Source organism: Aplysia californica, unplaced genomic scaffold (assembly GCF_000002075.1).
Source record: "Aplysia californica isolate F4 #8 unplaced genomic scaffold, AplCal3.0 scaffold00206, whole genome shotgun sequence".
NCBI classification, from domain to species: domain Eukaryota; kingdom Metazoa; phylum Mollusca; class Gastropoda; order Aplysiida; family Aplysiidae; genus Aplysia; species Aplysia californica.
This window is the reverse complement of record NW_004797476.1, coordinates 597,545-622,052: the sequence shown is the minus strand read 5'-3', so window position 1 is coordinate 622,052 and position 24,508 is coordinate 597,545. Positions and strand designations below refer to the sequence as shown.

General features: G+C 38.2%; 1 protein-coding gene across 1 annotated transcript; it reads right to left on the bottom strand.

Annotated features, from left to right (window-relative positions):
- Nucleotides 1-387: 387 nt before the first annotated feature.
- LOC101862874 lies at nt 388-19,664 on the bottom strand. Its single transcript, XM_005099222.3, has 14 exons — nt 19,207-19,664; nt 16,924-17,017; nt 15,890-15,943; nt 15,092-15,198; nt 14,425-14,598; nt 12,255-12,366; nt 11,106-11,189; nt 10,154-10,191; nt 9,105-9,146; nt 6,852-7,038; nt 3,900-3,972; nt 3,113-3,161; nt 2,503-2,593; nt 388-1,817 (listed from the first exon to the last, which is right to left on the bottom strand). The coding sequence occupies exons 2-14, from the start codon at nt 16,960-16,962 to the stop codon at nt 1,587-1,589; spliced, it is 1,281 nt and encodes a 426-aa protein (XP_005099279.1). The 5' UTR covers nt 16,963-17,017; nt 19,207-19,664; the 3' UTR covers nt 388-1,586.
- Nucleotides 19,665-24,508: the final 4,844 nt, after the last annotated feature.

Here is a 24,508-nt window from a genome sequence, read left to right as displayed (position 1 = left end):
ATCTTATTTAAAATGTTCCGAGTTCGAAAGCTGACAGCAAAGAATAAATTTGTGTCGCGACTCGATGGAATCAGGCGTAGGTAAATTTTTGGGCTAAAAGAGTTATTCCTATCATCATAAATATTGCTTTATTTATCTTTCTTCTGAGGAAAAAGATACCCATTTATCTTGAATAGAATTCAACATATTTGCGATCGGAGGATAAAGGGGTTGCCGGGTGTCAGAGGTAAGATTAGCGAGAAAATGGCCATCAAAGTTTGATGACTTCCAAAGCTTAAATCTCCTTGGAAACTGCAACTTAACATTTTTTTTGTGCCCTTGATCAACATTTTCAGTAAAATCCACTCAGAATGTGTTTTTAAATGGCCATAAAAGGTGTTGAGCCCACTAAAAGTTTGATGAAAATTACCAAACGGGTGGAAAATGCCAGTTTCTTCAATTTGATTATTTTGATAAATGCTCGATTTCATAACGATGCAACGCATTTTCTTCTCTAAAAATTTAACTTTTTTCCCTGTTCTCTAGTCCGGTTCTGTCATATTATATGATACTTTCATCTCCCCTTTCTTCTCCACTTTCTTCTCCACTTTCTTCCACCACCCCCAGCCTCCTCTAGGCTCCTCTCTCCTTCACTCATTACTCTTTTTACTGTTACCTAGCTCCTTCTTACTGCTGTCTTTCAGCCACACCCCTGATCTTACATAATTATATTGAGTACCTTCAAAATTGGAATGTGGCTGTCTGAAGGCCCTACAAATGAAGATAAACGGTCACATACTTAAAAATCAGTTGCACTGCAGGTTGAAGAATCAGCACTCCACTACCCCTGAGATCTAGCACGCAAATGAAAAAAGGTGAAGAAGAAGAAGAATCAGTTGGATGAGACTCTTAGAGGAAATACAAAATTGTAGAAGAGCCTGTTTACATCAAGGGTAAATGCCTTTACAAAAAACAATAAAAAATACTAATAAAAACAGCCATGAACCAGCACAGCACTGTCTATATATTTCTTAGATTGCACAACAACACTTGTAAACTAAACAACATACAGTATAACACAGATAGCTCCAATTCGTCAGGACCGGCCTTGGTAGTTCCAGGGATACGTGAACAGTGTTATGGCATCGACTGTGTCAGAGAATCAAGGGAAGCAACAAAGATTGCAACTTTAGGGGCAAAACAATAGGTCATGTGATGCACAACCCTTCCTCTCGCCCCCTCCACACAAGCCTAGCTAGATAATCATTGGGCATGTGTGTCGAGCAGTGCACTATAAATAGAACAGCTAGCTGCTTCTGTAGAGGAGTGAAGGTGGTATTTTCCCGACCTTGCCTTTTTCCGTAAAAAAAATAATTATAATAATTATTTTGTCTCAAGTGACCTCAAAGGACATAGACTTTAGACCTCTATGGTGCGGTAATTAATTCAACTATTCTGTGTTTGTGTTCGAGCTTTGCGTAATTTTCTTACAAAGATAGAGAAGAAAAATAAATGGGACCGCAGGCACAATTGGATGGACGCATGATTTAGAAATTTCTATGTTCGACCTATCTGTGTTATACTGTAGTATAAGAAATTGCAGCTTTTTACAACAGGGTCTCCGAAGGCTTTGCCGTCTCTCCAGTCCTCAGCACATTACCGCTCAGTGCCAGATCGTTGTGGTGTATGTGCACTGCAGCGCCGCCCTTAGACGCCACGATACTGGTGACTTTTTCTGGACGGCCAGCACGAGACACGAGAAGGTCGGTGATGTTGACTCCCAGACCGTGTAAACTGTGTAGGTGCTCTGCCTCCAGCTGCTCCTTTGCTATTTGTGCCTGCAGATAGGACAGGAAAAAACCAACAACATTAGAACTGGAGCTACTGGCAGCAAGAAGGTGTAAATTCATAGAGTATAGAGGCATATCCAGCATATTGTGTAGTAGTTAGACACTTCACTACCACACACAGAAGATTCGAGTTCGATTCTCATGTGATTTCCCCAACTCAGTTTTTCTTCTGGGATTATGTATACATCTCAGCTTGGGTTGGCCCTGACAGGTAGGGCCTGAGGCCACAGCCGATGTCCTCAATAATCTCCACTGTGTCAATGGGGTGTAAAAGAACACCGATGAGTTATTTTAAAAAGACATGAACCTTCATATTTAGGTGGAGGTGCATTTTCTAAAACATTTTCATTACAACAAACCACGAACCAACTTGAAACATAGCATGTTTATGAGAGAAAACAGTTATGGTGTAGCCTATGTTAACAAACAGGAATTGCTAGAGGAAACGCATTGTAAACTAATGGATGGTGCGTAACATTGGATAAGGGAAAGATGCAAGACGGATGAATGAGAGGAAATACTTTTGAGTTTCATAAACGTTGATTCCGTCAATTTCTTCCATTGGGGGAACTGTAACATGCATCTTCTCTTTTCCGATCTTATCTGTTTAGTTATTACTAACTGTCAATTGCCACATCTGACTGTAAAATCAGAAAACAGCAATAAGACTTACATTCAATTTGGCTTTATCCTCCAGAGTCTTTTCTTCTATGAGTCGAAGTCTGCTGGTCTTCTCTAGCTCCAGCTTGTGTTTCAGAGAATCTCTGTCAACAGAATATGCTGTAATTAATACTTTTTTTTGGTAAGTGTTTAACGGCGCTTGCAACTGTATAATATCATACGAGCGCGTAGAACACATTAAACATATTCAGTTCGGTAGGAAATTCTGAATTTTGCTCGGGTGGTGGCCAAAGCCTTCTTTATCGATTTTGGACCACCAAGGGATCTTTAATGTGTGCAACTTGCACACGCGGCCTCCGAGATTTTTCACCCTTATCAGAGAAGGCTAGGTGTTAGATCTTACCTCTCATAAGATCATGGGTGTGGCTGAAAGACAGCGGTAAGAAGGAGCCAAGGAGTAGCAGTAGAAAGGCTGCAGAAAGAGTCAGGAGCCCAGAGGAGGAGGCAAAGGAAGAAGACAAAAGACACTGTTTTAAACAGGAAATTTGAAAAATGGAGACACATAAGTTCGTATCATAAATTGATATATTGTTTTCATTGTCAAATTTCCAGTACAATATTCAACAGAGATTTCATTCAAGAATGTTCAGTCTCTTACTCACATTTCCATTTTCTGATTGTGAATCAGCTTTTGAAGTTCCAATTCTTGTTCTGTACAATACAATAAAAAAGGAAACACTAAAAAAAAAATGTAAGGGATCCCATCCATTCCTTGAAAAAACATGCAATCTGGTAAGTCATGTATTTGTAACGTTAAAAAATATATGTCTCATATATTCTACATACACTGTCCTGTACCAATACTCGAATCTAGAGAATGCAATCAAGTCACATTAACACACTGACATTCAGTTGGTTACTCATACATAGAAGTTCTATGGTAGAAGCAACAAAAAAAACTATACGAATCATAAACTTTTCAGAGATTAAGTCCTCTACTACTGCTACTCATTATTACTAATTACATGGGATCAGATTTTATTTTTCTTTGACATGTGATATGATACTGTGTACAAACATCTTTCAAGGGTTATGACATTCTTGTTACATATTCAACTCCAAGGGACTTTATCAAAAGTGATGATCAGTCAAATCTGTTGAAAAACAAAATCTCCCACGTGCACTTCGAACAATCCAATTGAAAGAACATTTGCAAGAAAAAGTGAAATGTTCAGATACTTGGTTGTGAAAATAATCAAGCATCACAGAAAAGTTATGAGCCAAAAATGGCAGAGCTTGATTCCGTTTGATGCTTCCTTCAAATGAAGAATGCTTGACGAGTCAAATAGACAGATCTCCACTCCCTCAAAGTTCACAAGAAATGTCAGCTTCATGTCATTTTCATCCCAACTCAGAGCTATGATTAAGCCACAAGAAATAGGTTCTCACCTTGTTCCAGCCTCTCAATTTCCGCTTCCAGCTTCAAGTCCTTCAGTGATTGCTCCTGAACTTCTTTCTCGTACTGCAACAGATGTGAAGAAACCAACACCATGAGCACTATCTTTTCATCACAGTAACGACTCTCGCAGTTAACTCAAAAAATGGTATATGTTTAACGCCCCTATCAAGACGATTAGGTTATTCAGAGGTGGGAACTCCGAGTTAACATCCATCTCTAAAAGGACAGAGCTAAGTGGGAAATTTTTGTAAAGTGCCTCTCCCAAGGACACAACATCAGACAGAGTTGAGACTCGAACCCCTGAACCCACAATCTCATGATTACGAGTCACTTAGGCTACCGATGCCACCTCAGTTAACTCATTCAATGCAATAGATAAGAATTACAAAACAGGCAGATTGTCCACATGCAACTGACGAGTAGGCTCTTCTCTCCCTCTTAGTCCAAGTCAATAGCTAGATCTTGGTGTTATTCATTAACCCTTTGAGCCCTTGCCTCTTGTAGACCCTCTTGCAACTGACTGAAGTGTCTTTAGGCCATTCCCAAAGGGGGGATATTATCATGTTCTTAAGAGACAGTAGAATTGTAAATGGGTTGATTTATCGCTGTCATGCTCATACTGTGATGGGATAACAGAGGGGGAACTGCTGCTTTTTCTTTCCTCATCCTAACTATCGTAATTTTTCCTCAACTTCTTTTGTATGTTTGTCACTCTCTTGTGAACTGTTATTTCTAGAGTGCAATGATAGTCGTAGCAGACTTTGCGCTGTTGAGGCTAGAGAGGTGAGCAAAATAAGCCTGGTTCCTCGTTTGGATTTCTCTGTTGACATCCACCCTTGGCGCTCATATGACCTTATGCAGTTGCCAGCGCCGTAAAACCTAATTAAAAGAAAACAGACTGGTGGTGCATTAAACTGCCTGTATGCCTAACCACCTGTTCACCGGTGTGCGAGACCGTATCTCTAACCTGGCCCATCAGGGGCAAAATGGGCACGGAAAACAGCGTTTATATCTCAGGATGTTATCAATTTTGCAGACCTTTCTGAATTACAAATAGATGCTGGGAATGACGAGGATTAACCTGAGTGGGATATGGAAAGTGATTCTGACGATCTTATAAATGTCAGTAGGCCTACCACAATATATCACTCAGGAGCTCAGGCAGAGGGGCACAGTAGCCTCAGGAGGTCAAGGCTCAAAGGGTTAAACGAAAGAAAAGGTCGAGGAAATATGTGAGGCATTGTGGTGAAATCAGGCACTCATCAAAATAATGAAATCGAAAAAAACGGGCATTTTCCCACCAGTTTGGCAATTTAAATCAAATTTTTGTTTTTTGGTCAACACCTTTTATGTCCATATAAAAACACATTTCCATGTGAATTTTATTGAAAAACATTGATTAATGGCACAAAATATGTAGAATTTCAGTTGTCAAGGACTCTCAAGCTGTAAAAGTTGCAAAACGTTGGCGACCATTTTCTCCACAATTTTACCTCTGAAACCATGCTACCCCAACCTACTTCAATCGCAAATATTTCGACTTCTATTCAAGATTGAGAGGTGTTTTTTTCATAGAAAGCAAGTAAAATGGATAAGCTTTCATATGATACCAATAAATCCACAGGCCAAAAATTGACAAGTACCTGATTCCATCACATCGTGACACATATTATTTTAGTTTTAGCTTTAGTAGAGTTTTTATGGCGCGCGCAACTGCATAAGGTCATATGTGCGCCAAGGGGTGGATGTCAACAGAGAAGTCCATACAGGGAATCTGGCTTACTCTACTCAACTCTCTAGCTTCAACAGCACAAAGTCTGCTTCGACTATCAAGGCACCCCAGAAATAGCGGGTCACAACAGTGTGACATACATACAAAAGAAATAGAGGAATTTGACGAGAGTAATGATTAGGAAAGAAAAAGCAGCAGTTCCTCATTGCAGTTCAGGCACAGTTATGAGCATGACATTGATGAATTAGCCCATTCACAATTCTAATGTGCATGAGAACATGTTAATGTCCCCCCTTTGGGAATGGTCTAAAGACATTTTAGTTAGTAGCACCTGAAAAGGAATTTGAGCCAATCACCTTTGATTGATTTGGTGTACTTTTGCATTGATGCCTTTTTAAAAACTAAATGTCTCTACTTTGATTATTTGCAGTGAGGGACTCCCAAGAGATATTCAAATGGTGAAGAGATATATCTATCTTGACTCCAACCCAGCCGCTAGCCGATCACAACAACGGGGCAAGCACCTTTTTTCTACAGTCTACTCGTACTTGCATTTTGGGCATCTATCCACTTGACCAATGACAATATATATGTCGTCAGACAATTTATTCAGCAATAAGATTTTAAAATTCTTTAAATAATTACTTGAATAGTTTTTTCTTTATGGCATTTTTCTGAATTGACATAATTATATGCAACCATAACAAAACTGTTCATTATAGAAAGGGAGCTCACCACTTTCAACACGGTAGCGCTTCGCACTGAATGAACAAATGCTGTACAAATTATTTACAGCAGTTTGAAATGATACTGACCAGATTTAAAAGTAAAAATAAACCAATTTGAAACTCTAGTTATAGTAGCTTAAATAAAAACTTACACATACATTTTAATATTTTGTACTGTCCAACTATTAAAACATACGAAAGAACAAAAAATACTTATGAAATGCCCATGCACTTAACTGTAACCAAAACAGGTATCATAAAAAAAAATTGTAGTATAACACAGATAGCTCGAATTCATCCGGACCAGCCTCAATAGTTCGAGAGGAGAATCATATAACTCAGATAAAGAAGAAGAAAAAACGGGACCACAGGCACAGTTCGACAGATGCGTGATTTCGAGTCCTCTGTGTTTGACCTATCCGTGTTATATTGTATTACGTTTAACTGAACATCACAATGATATTGCCTGTCTTCAAGTTTACCTTCATCTGGAGCTCTGTCCGCTTCTTACTCATCATGTCATGCATCTTTTGCAGCTTGTCATGGGCAAAATATCCGCGGAACGCTACTTTCGTCACAACGTAGCCAATCACTGCACATCGCTCAGTAAGTTGTGGAAAGTTCTTCAAGTCATTCAGTTCACTTGCTGTCTCAATAAATTCTTCATAGCTGAAATGTGAAAATAATACAGTACTTATGTACACTTTCATACTCTCTGCCCAAATATCTGATGTTAAAGTGTGACTGTGGAAGATTAAGCCAGACCTAGGACAAAATTACACCAACCCACTACTGCTTTCCTTGCAACACTCATAAGGCAGAGTAGTGTAAATGAGCTAATAGATTTTCCAGGTAAAAATATTCATTATGGATTGAGTTAGAAAAAGACATATTCATAATGTTTTCTTAGATTTACTCAACATTACAATAAATGATTGAAGCTATTATCAAAGCATGCAGATAGCCTATTTACAACACTTGCATTATCTGAACCTGCAAGTTATACAGTGTAGTCTTTTTCATTTTGTCTTGAGCCATCTTTCAGCTAAAAGGTAAACACAAGAGTCTCTGAACCTTTCTATCAATGTTTCCATACTTTAATAACCTCCCAACCATTTTTCCTAACTTCTTTGTCTCACTTGTATATATCGCTGCTGTCACAAGCAATCTACTAAAGTCCAAATTTTGAAAATATTCTACTTCTACACCTTCCCAAAGCTTTATCAGAGATGCCCCTTTTAACATCACCAAAATGCTTCCAGTTTTCTTGCTTCTTATGATTCCTGATAGGAACAATACAACTAAAACCAGTTTTTGCCTGTGCTGTAAAAAGTACCCAAATGGACTTCAATGGATTACTTACGACACTGACGATATTATATCTGTTCACATAAGAGGTCAAAGTATATTAAAGAGAATCCTTCACTCTTTGAACCCCATCGGGCGCTGGGAGCGTCCAGTACTAGTGACAACTGCTTCGTTTTATTTAGTGCTAGTTTTTGCTTGTTTTTCGGAACTATTCCCGAACAAAGTTTTTTAGTAAGGACTAAGACTTTGTTTCCGCTATTTAGAAGTTAGAGGCAAGCTTTTGGGGTTATAATGAGACATAGTGCATCAGGTTTAGGTGGCTGTAGAAAAAAACTCTGGAAAAACGGTGGAAAAGACTTAGGGCTTACAGAGTTAACTCTTTTTATCCTAGCCGTACCCCCATGGACTCTGTACCCGTCCTGGGGCTGCCGCGTCGTATGAGTCGGAAGTCAGTGCGTATAGTTCAAAGTGCTATATTTCTTACATTTACTCTAAGGTGTTAAGGAAATTTGGCAGTTATGTTAGAAATTGAATGTAGTTTTTGTAAATGTATGTGGTTAGGAAATACACCAATAGCACAATGTAGATTTTGAGGTGTATTCCACCCTTGAACTTGACCCTGATTGCCACGCCCACGACGTCCCATTGGATTTTATAGATCTAGATCTAGCCCTACCCATCGAGCACAAATTCCAGTACTGACCCCTTCACCATGATCGGAATCGCTATTAGATGAGTCTAAGTCCTGTTTCTTATCATCCAAAACGGAATTTACGGCATTTATTTCAGAGCCACTTTCATCAAATTAGTATCATTCCCCTCACAACCCAGCGCCACTTCAAAAAGTACTTCGTCGGTCATGAATGTGCGTTTTCGAGACAACTTTCAAGCTTCTACACTCATCAAAAACAAAGAAACCACTGTTCATTGGAAAATTAAAATATTCAGGCAGAGCTAGCATCGCCGTATTTGCGTATTTTGGTAATTACAAGCAGAACTAGCTTCTTTGGCGTGACCGTATCGCTGTTCCGAGAATACTCGTAGCCCGGACTGGTCCTCGTTACGAGTATACTCGTAGCCCAGATAAAAAGAGTTAATCAAAAATGGTGAAATGGTATGGATTTAACCCCCCTATCAACACTATTAGGTTATTTAAGAGGTGGGACCTTTCAGTTCAGAGTCCACATCCGAAAGGACCGAGCCAAGTTGGGCAATTGTGTAAAGTGCCTTTCCCAAGGACACAACGTTGGACCGAGCTGAGGCTCCAACCCCCGAACCCGCAATCTGATGATGACAAGTCTGGTAGCCTAACCATTAAGCTACCGACACTACTAATTCTTAATCAATAGAAACAAATAAACAAATGGTCCTCATACAAGACTATACATCTTGTGACTCAGAAAGAAAGATATGATAAAAGCTCTTACGTTTTCTTTGATGCAAAGGTGATGACATCGGCACACAGACAACTGCAATTAAAAAAAGATGAGAAACGATATTCAATACAGATTTAGAGCCAAAAAAAGAAGAAAAAAAAACATTGTATAAAAACTCTTTCTTTTTCTATTTATCTGATACACCCAAAACTCACAGACCCACATACACTTACCCACATACACTTACACACAAACACACACACACATACACAAGCACACACACACACACATGTATTCAGAGATACGCACATACAAAGGCACAAAAATGCATTGTATGCCCTTAAATGAATACTCAGGGAACTGGAAAACATATTCATCAGAGAGAATTTCTTGTTCATTTCTCTTCTTTAAGTTCTCATGGTGAACCTCTTTGCTTTGCTTACTCAGGGGAGACAAACTTTTCCTTCAGGATAACAGTCAAATTGTCCAAGAGTACTGTTCATCCATTGTTGAGGAGAAAAGTTGTTGTCTAAGCCTATGTCTCCTTATGTGCGGCACGACATCATTTCGTGCTCGGCAGTTGCTAGTGATGAGTCGCAAGGTATGTATCCTTATGCATAACCACATCACACACCACACACACGGCGTGTCGACCGGCACTCCTGGGTTAGGTACTTTGACCAATGGTGATGCTTTAAACCTGTCACACCCCCAGTCTGTCACAAGCGACGAAGTCTCGATCGCTACATGGACCGATCGCAGGCGATGGTCGTAGGCGGCTAGACATCGCAACACGTGTAAGGAGACAGGTTCATTATAATCTTACTTGATTGATTTTGGAGCGGCAAGGACAGCGTGCGACATGACGCCACATCGCGCATAAGGAGACATACTCTTAGTTGGGTGGGTTGCTTGGACAGTGTCATTATATCATGGCAAAAAATGCCATGGAGGAAGTGGGAGAGGGTTGTTTGTACACGTGATTGTCTTGGACAGGTAGCATTTAGAGCAGGTTTGACTGTATTTCATTTTCAGGAAGCAGACAAACACTAAAATTTCACACAATTAAAAATACACAAAGAAAAGCAATGGAAACGTACTTGATAAAATCTGCAATAGGATCTTTAGTTGTGTTGAGCTGAAATATAAACCATGAAAACATCAATAACCTGAAGAACTAGTACTTTTTGCATGTTAAGCTTGAAGGATTAAAAAAAATAAAATCAGTATATGGCATCAAGGCGTAAATGATTATGTCAGTCCTTGTGTGTGGCATTCAAGAGAAAAGCAAACAAGTAATTTTTATACCAGCATTTCCAAGTAGCCCAGGTGGACAGATACTCTCATCTACAATCCTGAAATACATTTATTTTTTGTTGTTGTTTGGTTACCTACCTTTGACAACATTCAAGAGGAAAAAAAGTTTCCAGGACAAGATCTTGAAATATCTTGTTAGTATAAACACTATGAACTTATACTAGAAAATTAATCAACGGAGATTCCCCAAATTGCGTTTCAGGGTTTCAGTTTTTTGCGAGACTTGTATGGCAGAGAGCAAGACAAAGGACAATCATTAAAGTAAATACAGAGAAAAATACACCATTCCCAATGCACAGAACAACTGTGTCTGGCACTATACTATAATGGTGATTGAGATGGGCTACTGTTGATCAAATTGCAGACTATTTACATCTCTGCTTTTCAAAAGATAAAAGGAATACAAAAACACATTTTTAGAAGAAAATATTTCATAAAGTATCCTCCACAGACAATGGTAAATCAGCATTTGTGTTGTAGTGGTTAGGCGCTTCGCTGTTGTGTGCCAAAGACCTGAGTTCCATTCTTCCATTGAATACCTTAGTCTTTCTACTGGGACATTATGGCATTATGTCCCTCTCAGCCTAGATAGGCCCTGACAGGCTGGGAAAGAGCCTGCTTCCTAAATGATCTAAATTGTGTTAATGAGGATATACAAATACCTACATTTAAAAAAGAATTTTCATACAATAGTAACGTAAATATCCCTCAACGAGAGAAGGCAACTTCACTTACCATTTCCTCAATGTCTGTCAGTTCGTAAAACATCATGAGTTTCACTCTGAGCAAGGCATCATCAGCTGTCCTCACTTCATCAACCTTTCAAAGGTAAAGCCAAAAGAAGCCATTCAATCTTGAAATACAATTGAAAACTACTGGGGAAGAACTAGTGATATCAAAAGTGCAGTCATTTAAAAAAAAAAAATCTTCACTGTAAAACAGTTATGACACAAAAATATGAAACCTTTCTAAAATTCCTACTAAATGAATATTTCAGGAGTAGAACACAAAAACTGATATACAGTAAAGCATGGATAGCTCAAATTCGTCAGGACCGGCCTCTGTAGTTCGAGAGATCCATAGTTCGAGAGATATCTTACAAAGATAAAGAAGAAAAAAACAGGACCGCAGGCACATTTTGACAGATGCATGATTGCGAGTCTTTTGTGTTGGACCTATTCAAGTAATACAGTAATGAATTATAAACAATAAAGAAATAGAAATATCTTTGGATCTAAATTTTTAGTCAGTACGAGAAGGGGGCATCACCAGTTTTTCCTTTGTTCTGACCTTATGTGAGAGGTGTAACTCTCATGAAATGGAAGATAAATTTCACATAATTTCTTATTGCTCAAATTTTGACCATCAAAGGAAATTGCTAATTCCTCACAGCCTGACTCGGCCCAGTGACAGAAATATGTAATGCTTAACCTATGATAAGAGATAAGTGCACAACCTGTACTTTTTCATTTTATGGAAACTTTATTTAACAAATGAGTGTTTTATATGTTGTGATGTGGGCCAATGGCCTTAAACACTAAATAAACTTACTTCTCTTGTTTAGAACAAATACAAACATACACTTGCCAACAAAAGACTTTCAATTCTCACTACTTGAGATAGTTTAAAATGTACATGTATTTTCATCTTTTTGCTGGGATGTATTATTATCCCATACAGCCCTGATTGGCCCTGGCACAAGGGGTCAAGGAATAATGTTTCTACAAGAATGATATTGTGTTTATGGGCATGTAAACCTTTTACAATTAAAAAAAAAAGAACCAAATACCACAGGACTGTCTTCACGTATTAAATTATTTGTCTTGAAAAGAAAAATAATAGAAAGCCATTGGTACATTAAATAAAACTGTGATGTTTCCTCACATTGTAATAAAACTGATCTGGGATGATCTTGAGAACAGTGAACTGGTCAATCCCTCGCACCATTCTTGTCTTGTTGTTTGGGTCAGTGCCATGCCAGCAGAATGAATGGAGCCTGAAGAAGTGGAAAAATTGTAACGATGGGCAGCCCTGTTTTAATAAGTGCACAAAAGGTATTGTTATAGGGCAAATGAACTTACAGGAAGAAACATTTTGCATATTGTCGCTGCAGGATTCTAAATGCCTAAATTGGTTTCTGGATATTTAAATTTTACAAGAGACTTAAAAAATTAAAAAAGCACAGTTTATTTGTCCAGAATCCAGCATTGTAGTGAATATTTGGATAGGTTAATCTGGCTGAAAGTTACTTTTATACAATGTGTTGTGTGATGAAAGTCAGAATTTCAAGCAAAAAAACAAAAAACGCATTTTCAGGGACAGCTGTCTAGAATCCTACAGCGACAACATGTGCTCTGTCTATAAGAGTCAAAAATGTAATTTTGAATTGTATGTCCCTTGGAAGGCGGACTTTGAATATATGCCAGTAAAGGGAGTTATTGTGCAGTGGTGTCATCCTTGGGTTGGAAGAGACACAGAAAACAAAGTAGCATTTTAACCCCTTCATTGTCAGGGGATGTGTGTTCCTACTGTCAGCAATGATTTTCAACGAAGCTTCTTAACACTTTGCCATCACAAGGCTCATACAGTAAAAACCCTTCAGGCCATCAAAGGCAAAGGCATTGTGGGGAAAATCCAAAGAAACTGGGAGGTAAACATCGCTGATAGACGAGATGCGCGGGAAAGTGTTAACCAGGACAGTTGTCCAATGTCTCAGTGTTTGTGGACTCGCTGTCTAGATCCAGCCCACTTCTGACTTAATCGGACCGCGAGTCTGATAGAATCACTTTTCTCAATTTCCTAATTCCCTGTGTTCCCCATCTAACCAATTTTGAAAAACTCTGAAAAAAAATCTAAGTCAAAAGGTGAAATTTGTGGCCTTTCAAAGCCATTTTGATGTTCATGTTTTGATAGAGCATGGGTTCATATATGGAAGACTAGACATGTGTTTATCAATCTCTGCAAGCCTAGCAGTAAACTAAAGCTCGCAAATTTGGTACAGATAAGGGCATTCTTTATTCTTGAATGTGAATCCAAGCTGCACTTGTGGCTAAATTTCTGTACAGAAAAATTAGAGCCAGATGGTAAATGGGATGTACATGTACCGTTTTATAAGCATGGTATGGCACAATTAGATAAAAATTACGTACAGTAGAACATGGCTATAGCGGAACTTTTGGTTCTAGAAAAAAAATCCAGCTGCAGGCAAGTTCCCATTATTATAGGAATGCAAAGGGGAATTACAGAAATTTTTTTGAAAATCTACATGATTACCTCCCTTTCATATAACACAAATTTGCGCTTTTAATTAGTCTTCCTTTTCTGGTCAAATTTGTTGATTATCTTCGCCTTTATTTCGAGTGAAAAACATTGATTTTCCTTGCGTCTTTGTTGGAAGCCATCTTTTTCTTGGTCTCATTGCTTGTGCTGTCTATCGTACCGGTAGGCCTTCTGTAGAACTGGTGAAACGGATGCGTGTGTATGCCTGAGCATCAACAATCCCAATTCAATGAATCAGAAATCACACACTACACGCTCTCTTCTTTTACTTTTGGTCTGGCCTAGGCCTAGGGCTTTGGCCTATACGCTCTTATACTGCACGTCTAGGCTATGGCACATCAGTGGCTCACGTAACGCGTCTCTCCACACCATCTCTCTCTGCCGCCTGCCCCACCTCCCTCATCACTGGACTGACCAATCACAATGCCACACCGCTGACTGCCAGTTCGGATCCCGCCTACAGCCCCCCAACCCCCTTCCCCCAGCTAGAGCTTGCTTGATCTCTCCTGCTGTATTCAAGTTCGGGCCTTTCCTTGTCCCCGTAAACCTGAGCACAGGTGATTGAGTTTGCATAGAAAAAAAGGGGGATTCCCGTAAGGTCCTGCTGTAGGGATGGTCCCGCTGCAGCCGGTGCCACTATAGTCATGTTCTATTGTATTTTGGCAATGCATTAAGTATGTCACAGGGCAACAAAGGGGTTAACCAGAACTTAAGTATAAGGCCATATGGCTATACCACGCAGGAGAGTTGAGTTAAAGTATCATTTTGTACTCACCATTCATTTTCATTGAGCATGATTAATGAAGGCCCCAGCAGTACATCCCGCAACACATTTTTTGTTGCGTCGTCTTGTTTGTAAACAACTAAAGCCTCATTTGCACTCAGTGACACCATGTCCTTGACCTTGATTGACAAGTGGATCACCTCGTTAAAGTGTGCAGTGCATGGCCTGAAGGAAATCAGGTTAATCTTGAGAAATTTTCCATGACAAATAGATGAAACAATAGGCTTATAATAAACAGAAGAAAATAAGAAAATATACACAGAGTGACATAAACTTATATACATAGGCCTACTGATTGTCTGTGGCGCTAACTACCAAATGACAACTTAATTTCATTTTTAAAATCATATCTACTTGTTACAAAAGTCTGCAAAAGGAAATCAATGTCAGTGTCTATCATGTCTGAGAACTAGGAACTTACATTCAGCAATAACATTTGAAACATTTATATCACACGATTATTTTACCTAAATACTTTGACGTATACATTTCCAGGACAAAACCAGCACCAAAGCACAGCACACATACCGTCCCAATTTCTTGAAATGATGAAAAAAAAAAGTAAAGGTGATTCAGATTATCCAATCCCTTTCCTCCTTCAAAATGACCTCAACAACAAGTGACTAGCTTTGGTGAACAATAAAATATATATATTTACCCTCTGAGATTCTGAACTCTTCCATCCTTGAACTTAACCACAAGGTATTCCTTTTGGCTGGCTGAATAAGAAGACATTGACCTGAAAGTCTCACGGAAGAGAAATATCTGAAAAAAAAAAACGCCCACAAAAACCCCACAAACAATTTGGTATATTGACTTCATAACTTTGGTAATTAGAATTACAAAGATTTGTTTTAAAAAATACAAAAAAACCAAAACAAAAACAAAGGGAATCTTTAAAACATACGATTTAAAGCAATTGTCCAGCAGCAAGGCATTCAAAAACAGTCAGAAAAAAAGCCCAATAAAAATAGGAGACATAATTTTAGCAAAGATGCATAATTCCTTTCCTCAATTTGAGAGATGAAACAAAATTTTTTAACATCACTGTCTGCAACATCTGTGTTAAAGTGCATAAATAGTTGAGGAAAATATTTTTTCAGGAAGTGGCATACCTTGCTTACAATATAAAGAGTAGAAAAAAAAATTGTTCTAAAAGAAAAGGACTGCTATAATTGAGAAATGAAAATATAATGTTCTCAGCAGCTACGTAGTGGCACCATTATAGCACATAAATAGTGGTGGACAATCATGTCCTGTGATGGTTCATCTTTCACATTCAATATATTTCAGCAGCATATTATATTGTTTCATATTATGCAGTTGAAGTTTTCCTTCTGAAAAGATGATTGTAGCCATATATATCAAAAGTTTCTTAATTTCTAATTCTGTCTTTTTTCCTAAAATTGAGCAGCATGTCAGATGAAAGCAGAAAAGAATCTAATCTTCAACTTACTCTCTGAGGTCCTTCTTCAACCCTGTAGCTGCCATCTTTGCTATAGATGAGAGCCTGTTGTGAGAACATAAAAAAAAAAGAAAATAAATAGGGCCTACTTGTTTTTTTATAAGTAGGTATCTGTCTCTTTTGCGCTCTCTCTCTCTCTCTCTCTCTCTCTCTCTCTCTCTCTCTCTCTCTCTCTCTTTCTGGATCAATAACAAAAACAGTCTTTCTCTTTCTCTCTCCCTCTCTCTCTCTTTCTGGATCAACAGCAAAACAACTCTCTCTCTCTCTCTCTTTCTCTCTCTCTCTTAATCTCTTTGTCTCTAACTCTCTCTCCAAATCTTTTGCTGCCAGGTTACAATAGCTTGTGATGAGGCTTTCAACAACTATTTTTAAAAAAATCATTGTCAACATTTTTTCGTTTGTAAGGAACAAAATAAACCTATCAGGTCTAACTTCTCCTCAAACAGTAAATATATAATCCAAAGAACTTTGGTAACAAAAACTTCTTTTCATTCTCAAGCACTGGGCAGATAACTGAGCTGTGATAACACAGTGTGTGCTGCAGAAAGTCTGTATCATATCCCTCTGATATGGCTCGATACCACAGAGGGCAGCCAGACAGACCCTCATGGCGGGTGAAAACTATTATTCTGGTACATGGTATTTTCTAGGTCATGAGCATGAGCTTTTGATGAAAATTATAGACAACAAGAGGCTACTATATATGTCACTTGACACTGAAGGAGGTCAGATATTTTCTTTGTACACAGAACACAGATTGTTGTCGTTGCTGTTGCTGATGTGGTTGTTGTTTTTGCGGCTGTTGCTGTTGTTGTTAATCAAGTAGACTTTGGGTATGTGTGCCCTGTGACCCAATCCCATGTGAAAAAAGGGCGGAAGGCAGGTAAAATTTGGCAAAGCAAAGCAGCGGTCTATTCCCCTTTGACAAAGTCTATAACCTCAACTTGGCCTGTGACCCTCTCCTAAAACTAAAAAATTTGAGTCTCCATTAAAAACATTATGACTCTAGGAATGCTTCAGCTTACCTTTTCACCAACATCTAGGGTTTTCCATCCCACAGTCATGATGGCAGAATCGAGATTGAAGGGTTGCTTTCCGATGTACGTCACAGGTACAAATCTAAAAAGGAATTGAATGAACGACAAATTCACTTCGTGTTCTGCTTGCTGTCACAAAATTTTGCGTGCACATTATAGTTGAACCTGCTCTTACGGTCATCTAAGATATAATCTCCTGTTCAATCAGCCATCCCCCTATTTTCCCTTTACAGTAAAAAAATAATTTATTACAATGAGACGGCGTAAGATGTCCATAGGTCTATTTATCATTTTTCTCGTTGACAGTGGGTGGCCGTCTTGGACAAAGTCACAATTTCGATTGTACTTTATTTTGCATAGATCTTCTATCATTTGACCCATTCAGACTGTGGGTGAGAAGAAAACAATCTAAAATAAGTCTTTTTGAAAATATAATAACTGATCCGCTACCATTTCAATAATTTTCATTTTTATCTGATTTGTATTATTATTTACATCTACATGTGATATTTTTTAAGGCCTTCAGTAAAAGTCTACTTAAGGTCTCCATTCTGAACTAAATAACGCTGTGAAACACACCCATGGTCTCCATACTCTCTGGGGCCAACAGCATTCATGGATGATGGTATATCATTCATGCATCCTGATTTTACCATACAGTGGAAACCTGATATAACAGGGATGGTGGGAGTAGAGAAAATGTCCTGTTATATCAGATCCCTGTTAAATCAGAAATGCAAGGAAAGTGAGAATTTGTGGACTAATCCATCTGTACTTATTCCTAGGTATTTTCCTTTGCCACAAGTACCCACGAACAGGGGTTTTGGCACCAACTTTCTCCATTGCCTCACATCAGAAGAGCTTGGTCCACAGCATCTGCATCGGGTAGTCTCATCTTCTTTCACTCCAGTGCAAACTTTCCATTGGAGTATGCTGCCACTATCTTCTCTCTATCCTTGATAATGGTGTGAATCGACCCTTGTGGAATGTCGAACTGATTACAAATCTCTGCCAGTGGAGCTTGCTTTTTGTCAACACCCTGGATTATTTCGTATTTTTTGTCAATTGAAAGGCATTTTCTCGTGCGCTTGACATCATTGGTGACACATTACGCGTGTGTGTTGCTAGGTATCGGGCTAGATCGAAGTCTGCAGCACACCACAGCCCCCTCTCGCTTCACATGCTGCGTGTGCTTGCAGTGGCATGGCTTGCGTGGGCTTGCTCCATCACTGCATTACTTTCTCTCTCTCTCTTACTTTTTACACATTGTAACGAGCCTTTGTCCCTGCTATAACCGGTTGGGTTGCGATGAGGCCCTGTTATTGCCGATAACTTTTAATAGAGACAAAGAGCAGGAAAAAACGGGGATATAAAAAATCCCTGTTATTACCGGATCCCTGTTATTACCGGGCCTGTTATATATGGTTTCCACTGTATATATCTTAATTGAGAAAAGAGAGCTCATAACCCACATAATATGATAAAAAGGTATTTCAAGCTGGGATGGAACATATATGTTAATATTTTACTTCCACCCCTGTCTCATACTCAGGTACTGTATATCTAAGCCCTTTTTTTGTTCATTTTATCCATTTAATACAAATTACTTTGTACTTGTTGCAAATTTTATAAGCTCTCTTAAACTTTAAGTTATTTAATTTTTTAAGAAGAATCGCTCGAAGGAACACCAATACTTCGGTGATCATATTATTTTCATTTCATCTGGTCTTAAAATATAAACTTCTTTATCCTAATAATTGTCGGTCTTAGAAATGACCGTTTTGCTGATGGTTTTTTAAACTTAAGAAATAAACTATAAAAGGTTGATGCTCCTGGAATAGGCCTACCCAAGTTTATTTAATGCATTAAAAATGTCTTGGGCCTCCCAGTTCAGAAAGAGTTATACAGTGTTCTTCTATATATATAATAGCCTACAAAATGAAAATGGGAGCCCTAGATTTAGATCTACCAAGTATTCCAAATATGAATAGATCTAATGTAGGTCTAGAAAAAAAAAAACAATAAAAAACGTTAAAAAAAATCTTTGCCTTTCCCCAATAGTCAATAGATGCTAGTCTAGGCCTAGGTCGATAGAAAGCAATCTGTTCTTATAGCAGACACCATTCGACAAGATTGGGAGATATATTTTATCCAAAAGTCATTTTCATATTAATTTTCATATCAATTTTAATACTCTACATTTAGTTCTACCAGTTTCTGTCCACTCTCTAGTCTAAAGGACTAAAGTTAAAAAGTAAAGGCTCTAATTACCAGTCTTCCAGCCTCGATTTTTCGCGTCTGTAACAACCAGTGTCAACGCTGATCTTGACGTGTAGATTTCTATACCTGTAGCAACAGCTCTCAGCAGTATGAAAAATTCAAAGAAGTCAAATTTGCTTTCGTAGCCAGTCCTAAACATAGCATCTGATAAAATTTGTTTACGATAGCTTTCCGATGATCGTGACGAACAAGCCCACACAATCAATGATCTAAATTTAAATGAAATACCACAATCAGGCCTCGAGTCAAGAATAACTCAGTTACTATATTTAGACAAAAGGTACCCCTTCCCTCCCCTTCTTAGAATTGTTCGCATTTTTTGTTCTCCTCGCGTCGTGTGTGACCACACTGGCTTCTCCTCCCTTTAAGGACGTAACGGTCACACATCTATTTTGTGTGATCAGTAGCAGACCAAAAACAATGTGACGGCACATTTCGAAACATCACACACAATTAATTTTTAAAAAACCCACTGGAATTTTCAGGCATACCTCATAGTATTCATACTGTTTCAGTTTCCTGCCTTTATAATTTATCAACTTCAGGAAGATAACTTTATAAATAAGGCAGGCAACAGCATGTAGGCTATACTCGCTACTTCAGAATTACAAAGTTCTATCTGCTCAGAGCCTACTTTTGAGAAATCTGACATCAAAGATTTTGAGTTTCATATCATGTCAAGCTTTTTCGAAAGCAATTCTTTAATATCTTGATAACGACCCCGAGGTGTAAATTATGATTTTAATATTAATAGAGCAGATAGAACATTTGGTTTCTGATCTCATGGTCTTAGTAACTTAAAACGGCCAAGACTGTCAGATAGAACTTTGTACATATGTAATTCTGAGGAAGTGTACTATGAGATATGCCTATTTATATATTTCTACCAGGCTCATTGTCAGTTTCTCTCTTTGTCTCACACAAACACCTTTCCTGCTTATTCCATTTCTTATGTCTCTGAGAAGGACCTCCTGATCATATCATTGGTTTCAGAGGATACTCATTTCAAAGAAAGAAAACTTTTTTTTCCCCACCACAGAGCCTTTAATTAAATCTTCATCAGCTTGTGAAATGTAAATTTTAAAACTGATCTTTCAAAATGGACACGGTAGGTTGTGTGGCTTGGCCCAGGACAGAGATATAGAAGTTTCTACTTCATTATTTATGGAGGAATTCACAGTCACCTTTTCTTCCAATCACCCTAGAACTTGACTTTGAGTATTGCAGACCTGCCAACCCTCCCATGACCAAAAACTCAGAGTTTGGGGAAAAAGCTTCGGAGTCTCCAGACTTCCAGTTGGTTCAAATTACATTACGAATCGATTGTGATGAATTAAACGTATAGATCGCAAATACATGCAATAAACACAAATAAAAATGTGTGTTGCAACTTCATTTACGATGAGTACGACTGATGGAAACAGAATTCAAGAAAAAAATAAATATTTTAATCAAATCTGATCGCGGTTCTTCCATAGGCAAAAACAAAAAATTGGAGTGCTCTGATATACCGGAGTACTTGGCCCGTCTGGTATAGAGGAGACATTGACACAATAACTGTTACTGTAATAAAAAAAATAAACCCAACCCCCCCCCCCTCCAAAAAAAACCTCCACCAGCCAAAACAAATGAGGGATAGTAGAAAAGTAGGACCTATAAGTAGGGCCTTTCAACCTCCAAGCCACTCTAAAACACAGAAAATGAACAACAAAATGGATAAAACAAAAGACATCATTAGAAATCGGAAACATGTTTATTTACACTCATTAAAATGTAATAAAATATGCAGTCTGAAGATACATGTAGCATGAAAATGCATATTTGCAGCATTATCGACTCAACCCTAAGATGATAATATTATTGAAACAGGGATAAGCCACGTTGCATATCATCACGGAAATAACATAAGGGAATAAGTCATTTTTGGGGGAGTTTTGAGTTTGTTATCATAAGGAAACGGGAACCATAATTATTTGGTGCCAAACACTAAACACTCCACTTCACCTGAAATTATCAATATAACTAGGAATTTCGTCATTTCACTTATATAAGTGAAAAAGGCAGTTAACATTGTATCTATGATGCACTTCCATAAAACTAAAACCAAAGACAGTAAATAACAAGATGGGCCACTCAGCCAAAAAAGTGTCCGCAGGAAGTATGCTCTTTGCTTCAGATGGCGCTGCAGTCTGTTTTGAAGCTCTCTTTCGTTTTTCCAGAAGAAGAATAGGAATAGCACCTCCTTGCGTGCGCAGATCGACTGCTGTTCATCAGCAGTTCGGGTTCGTTCAGTGCGGAGTTTTAGGTTTTTTTATATTTTAATGACCTCTCGCCTTTCATTCTAAAGTCAAATTAAACGAAAAAAACAATCACCCTTTCCTCCGGAAGAGGTTTTTTGTCAGTGTAACCATTTTAAAAAAGCGTTCTTCCGAAATTTATTCAAAAACTTGCTAGTTTCACTTTGATTTTTTAAACTCAAGTAGGGTAACTCTGTTCGCAAAAGGTGCGCTTTTGTGAAGAGGGCGCCACCGAATTTTGAGGACACTTTTTTAATTGGCTCAAAGAGAGAAGTGGCCCCTCTTGTTATGTAGACTCTTTGATAAAACACGAAAAATGACTTTGACACTTGTGCTATGATCATGACCAACGTGGCAGTCCCTTGCCCACCACCTCGATACCAGTGACATTCTGTTTCTTTCTCACTTTTTCTTTCTCCCTCTCTTTCTCTCTCACACTTACTCCACATTCCTAAATGATGCCACCAATCAAAGGGCTCTTGTTCTGAATGTAAATCATGTATATAGTATCATTGGCAAGCTGCTAAAATGTGTTAATCCCACAATTTTTTAAAATCAGTTTTCAAATTTGTGGAAATGGTTGCATAAGCTCCAAAAACATTTTGCTGAAATTCAAATTCTAAATATTGAAAGAAAAAAAAAGCACGAAAAAATACGTACTGAAACGTAGGTACAATTATCAAAAGAATGAAACAGTTTTTGTCTCTCTCCTGTTAGAGTTTTCTTTCTGGGCTCCGCACAATTGAACAGCTTGTGGACGAATGAAAGCATTTTGTGTGTTTCTTGGGTAGAGTCAAAACTGCTTCCCAGGTACATGTAACACAAGGTGCTTGTGAGAGAGAAAAACAGGCACATGGCAGCAAGGAGTCACTTCCACTTTGTGTGTTTGAGTATAGAGAATCACATCGACACAATAAATAAGGGTCACTTAGTGCTGGGAAAAAGTAAGACAGACAGACAGACAGACAGAAACGACAATGGGAAAGTAAAGAAGTAAGACCTACCAATAGTGCCCACTAACCACCTGCACTTTGACTTTGTGCCTAGGGTAAAACAAAAACTTGGGGAAAACTACATCTTCCACTAGCACACCGATAAACCAGCAAAATTCCCTTCAGCAAAATCAAACACCTATCACTATCAGCAAATCAAACGAATTCAACATCAACAAAGAAGTCATGGGTCATTGCACAGTGCATGCACCTTTAGGCACTATCAGTGGCTATCTGTCTATAGATGTAACAATGAAAAGGAAAACAAACGACAGAGCCATATTGCAAGGTAGCAACATGACTATATTAACTAAAGTTTTTCCAATTTTACAGGAGGAGCCAAACACTGATTTTTCACCTCTATATAAAACAACAATAAAAGGAATTTCAAATTAAAGTGTAGTTTTAAAAAATAATCGCATAACTGAGATTTTTACAGAGAATGAACCTCGGAATATGTCAAAAAGTAATTGTCGCCAAAACCCAAAATTGCAATATGTGAGCTGCTCTCCCTGACATGAGGTAACAAACCAATATATTTCTTCTACAAATTAAGAGAAGACGTCATGATTCACATTACCCTACTTCCCAAAACCCCCCCCCCCAAAAAAAACATTTTTTTTATCCCTCTCTAAAGTTAACAAAATGGGTTCCTATTTTATTTCTAAGTTCTTTTCTCTCTCAAACGAAAAAAAAAAAGAAGATTCCTCTCATTTTGTCACATTGATCTATCTACAATGAAAAGTAAGAGACTGACATACTTCGGACTTATTTGCCCTTTCCAAGTGTCGAATTGAAATCCACGCCACTGCCACTGCTAGTACTCACAGGTGTACGGAATCGTTCATATGAGGAAGGAAAAACAGGCACTGAGGATACCTACACATTCTCACCCACAACATACGCAAATTTTTTTCTTACAATTTGTTTTTGTGCCTCAATTGAACATGCACTCACATGATACGCATATTATGATAAAAAATGTTGACAGCAGTCGCTGATCCAGAGAGAACCAACTGACAAGATTATAGCACAACCCAGGGAATTAGTAACATGATCACCTCTCCTGATTCTGCAGCCCCATAAAGGCAGAGTATCCTAACCGTTCGGGTTTCACACACCCCTCAACAAAGAAAGGTCAAACATTTATTACGGTACCATTCTGGGCCTCTGATTGAATTCAAGAGTTTACTTAGCCTCATCTTGTATTACTCCATTTTTCTGGTTTTGATGTACATCACTATAAAAGCATTGAAAGTACTGGCTTCAATTTGTCAGAGCAAGAGCTAGCACAATATAACAAACTGAAACTTTACCAACACAGGCATTAACCGTAATAATTTTGAAGGGAAAGATTTTTGTCAACAGTCCTGATAGCTGTAACAAAAACTTATAAAAAGTTAGAAACTGGAGCTAGTACAAAATAGCACACAGCTCACATAATGTCAAACACCCACCTCTAGCAGGAAAAAATCAGGTCGCAGGGTTGGCTGGATAGGCATAAATGAAAAATCTAAGCAAACGAAATTCAAGAAGGCCTCCTTGGCAATTTAGAGAATCACTCGAACAACAGTCCAGCATAAGATTAGCGGGACAAACATTCAACAAGGGCAAAGCAATGAGTGTGATATTAAATGAAGTACAGAAGTCTTGAATATTATGAACTGTGTGCCTACAATGCACAGAATGTCTAGACAAAACCAAATTTAAAATAAAAATATGAAAAACTAAAATTTAAAACATCTAATGTGTGCCAATTATCAATAGCAGCAACAACAACTAAGCAAAAAATAAGAAAAAATAAGCATAGAATGAATGTGACATTAAGGCACAATGGCAAATGAATGACAATTCGTGAAATATTCATTCATTACTCCACTTTTCAGATCTTTACTCTTGACATACACAACACACTGTCATGAAAGACACTACCATTTGGGAACCTTTGACATTCTGAAAAGTTCTTCTATTTAACAACACTGTTTCATAACGACAGAGCAACCA

Bases quoted from the DNA above. Each gene is read 5' to 3' on its own strand.
- LOC101862874 (XM_005099222.3), bottom strand. From the start codon at position 16,962: ATGACTGTGGGATGGAAAACCCTAGATGTTGGTGAAAAG. The intron at 14,599-15,091 runs GTAAATATATAT...GATTTCCTTCAG, and splicing joins AGAGTTCAGAATCTCAGAGG to GCCATGCACTGCACACTTTA. The intron at 10,192-11,105 runs GTAAGTGAAGTT...TTTATATTTCAG, and splicing joins TGACAGACATTGAGGAAATG to CTCAACACAACTAAAGATCC.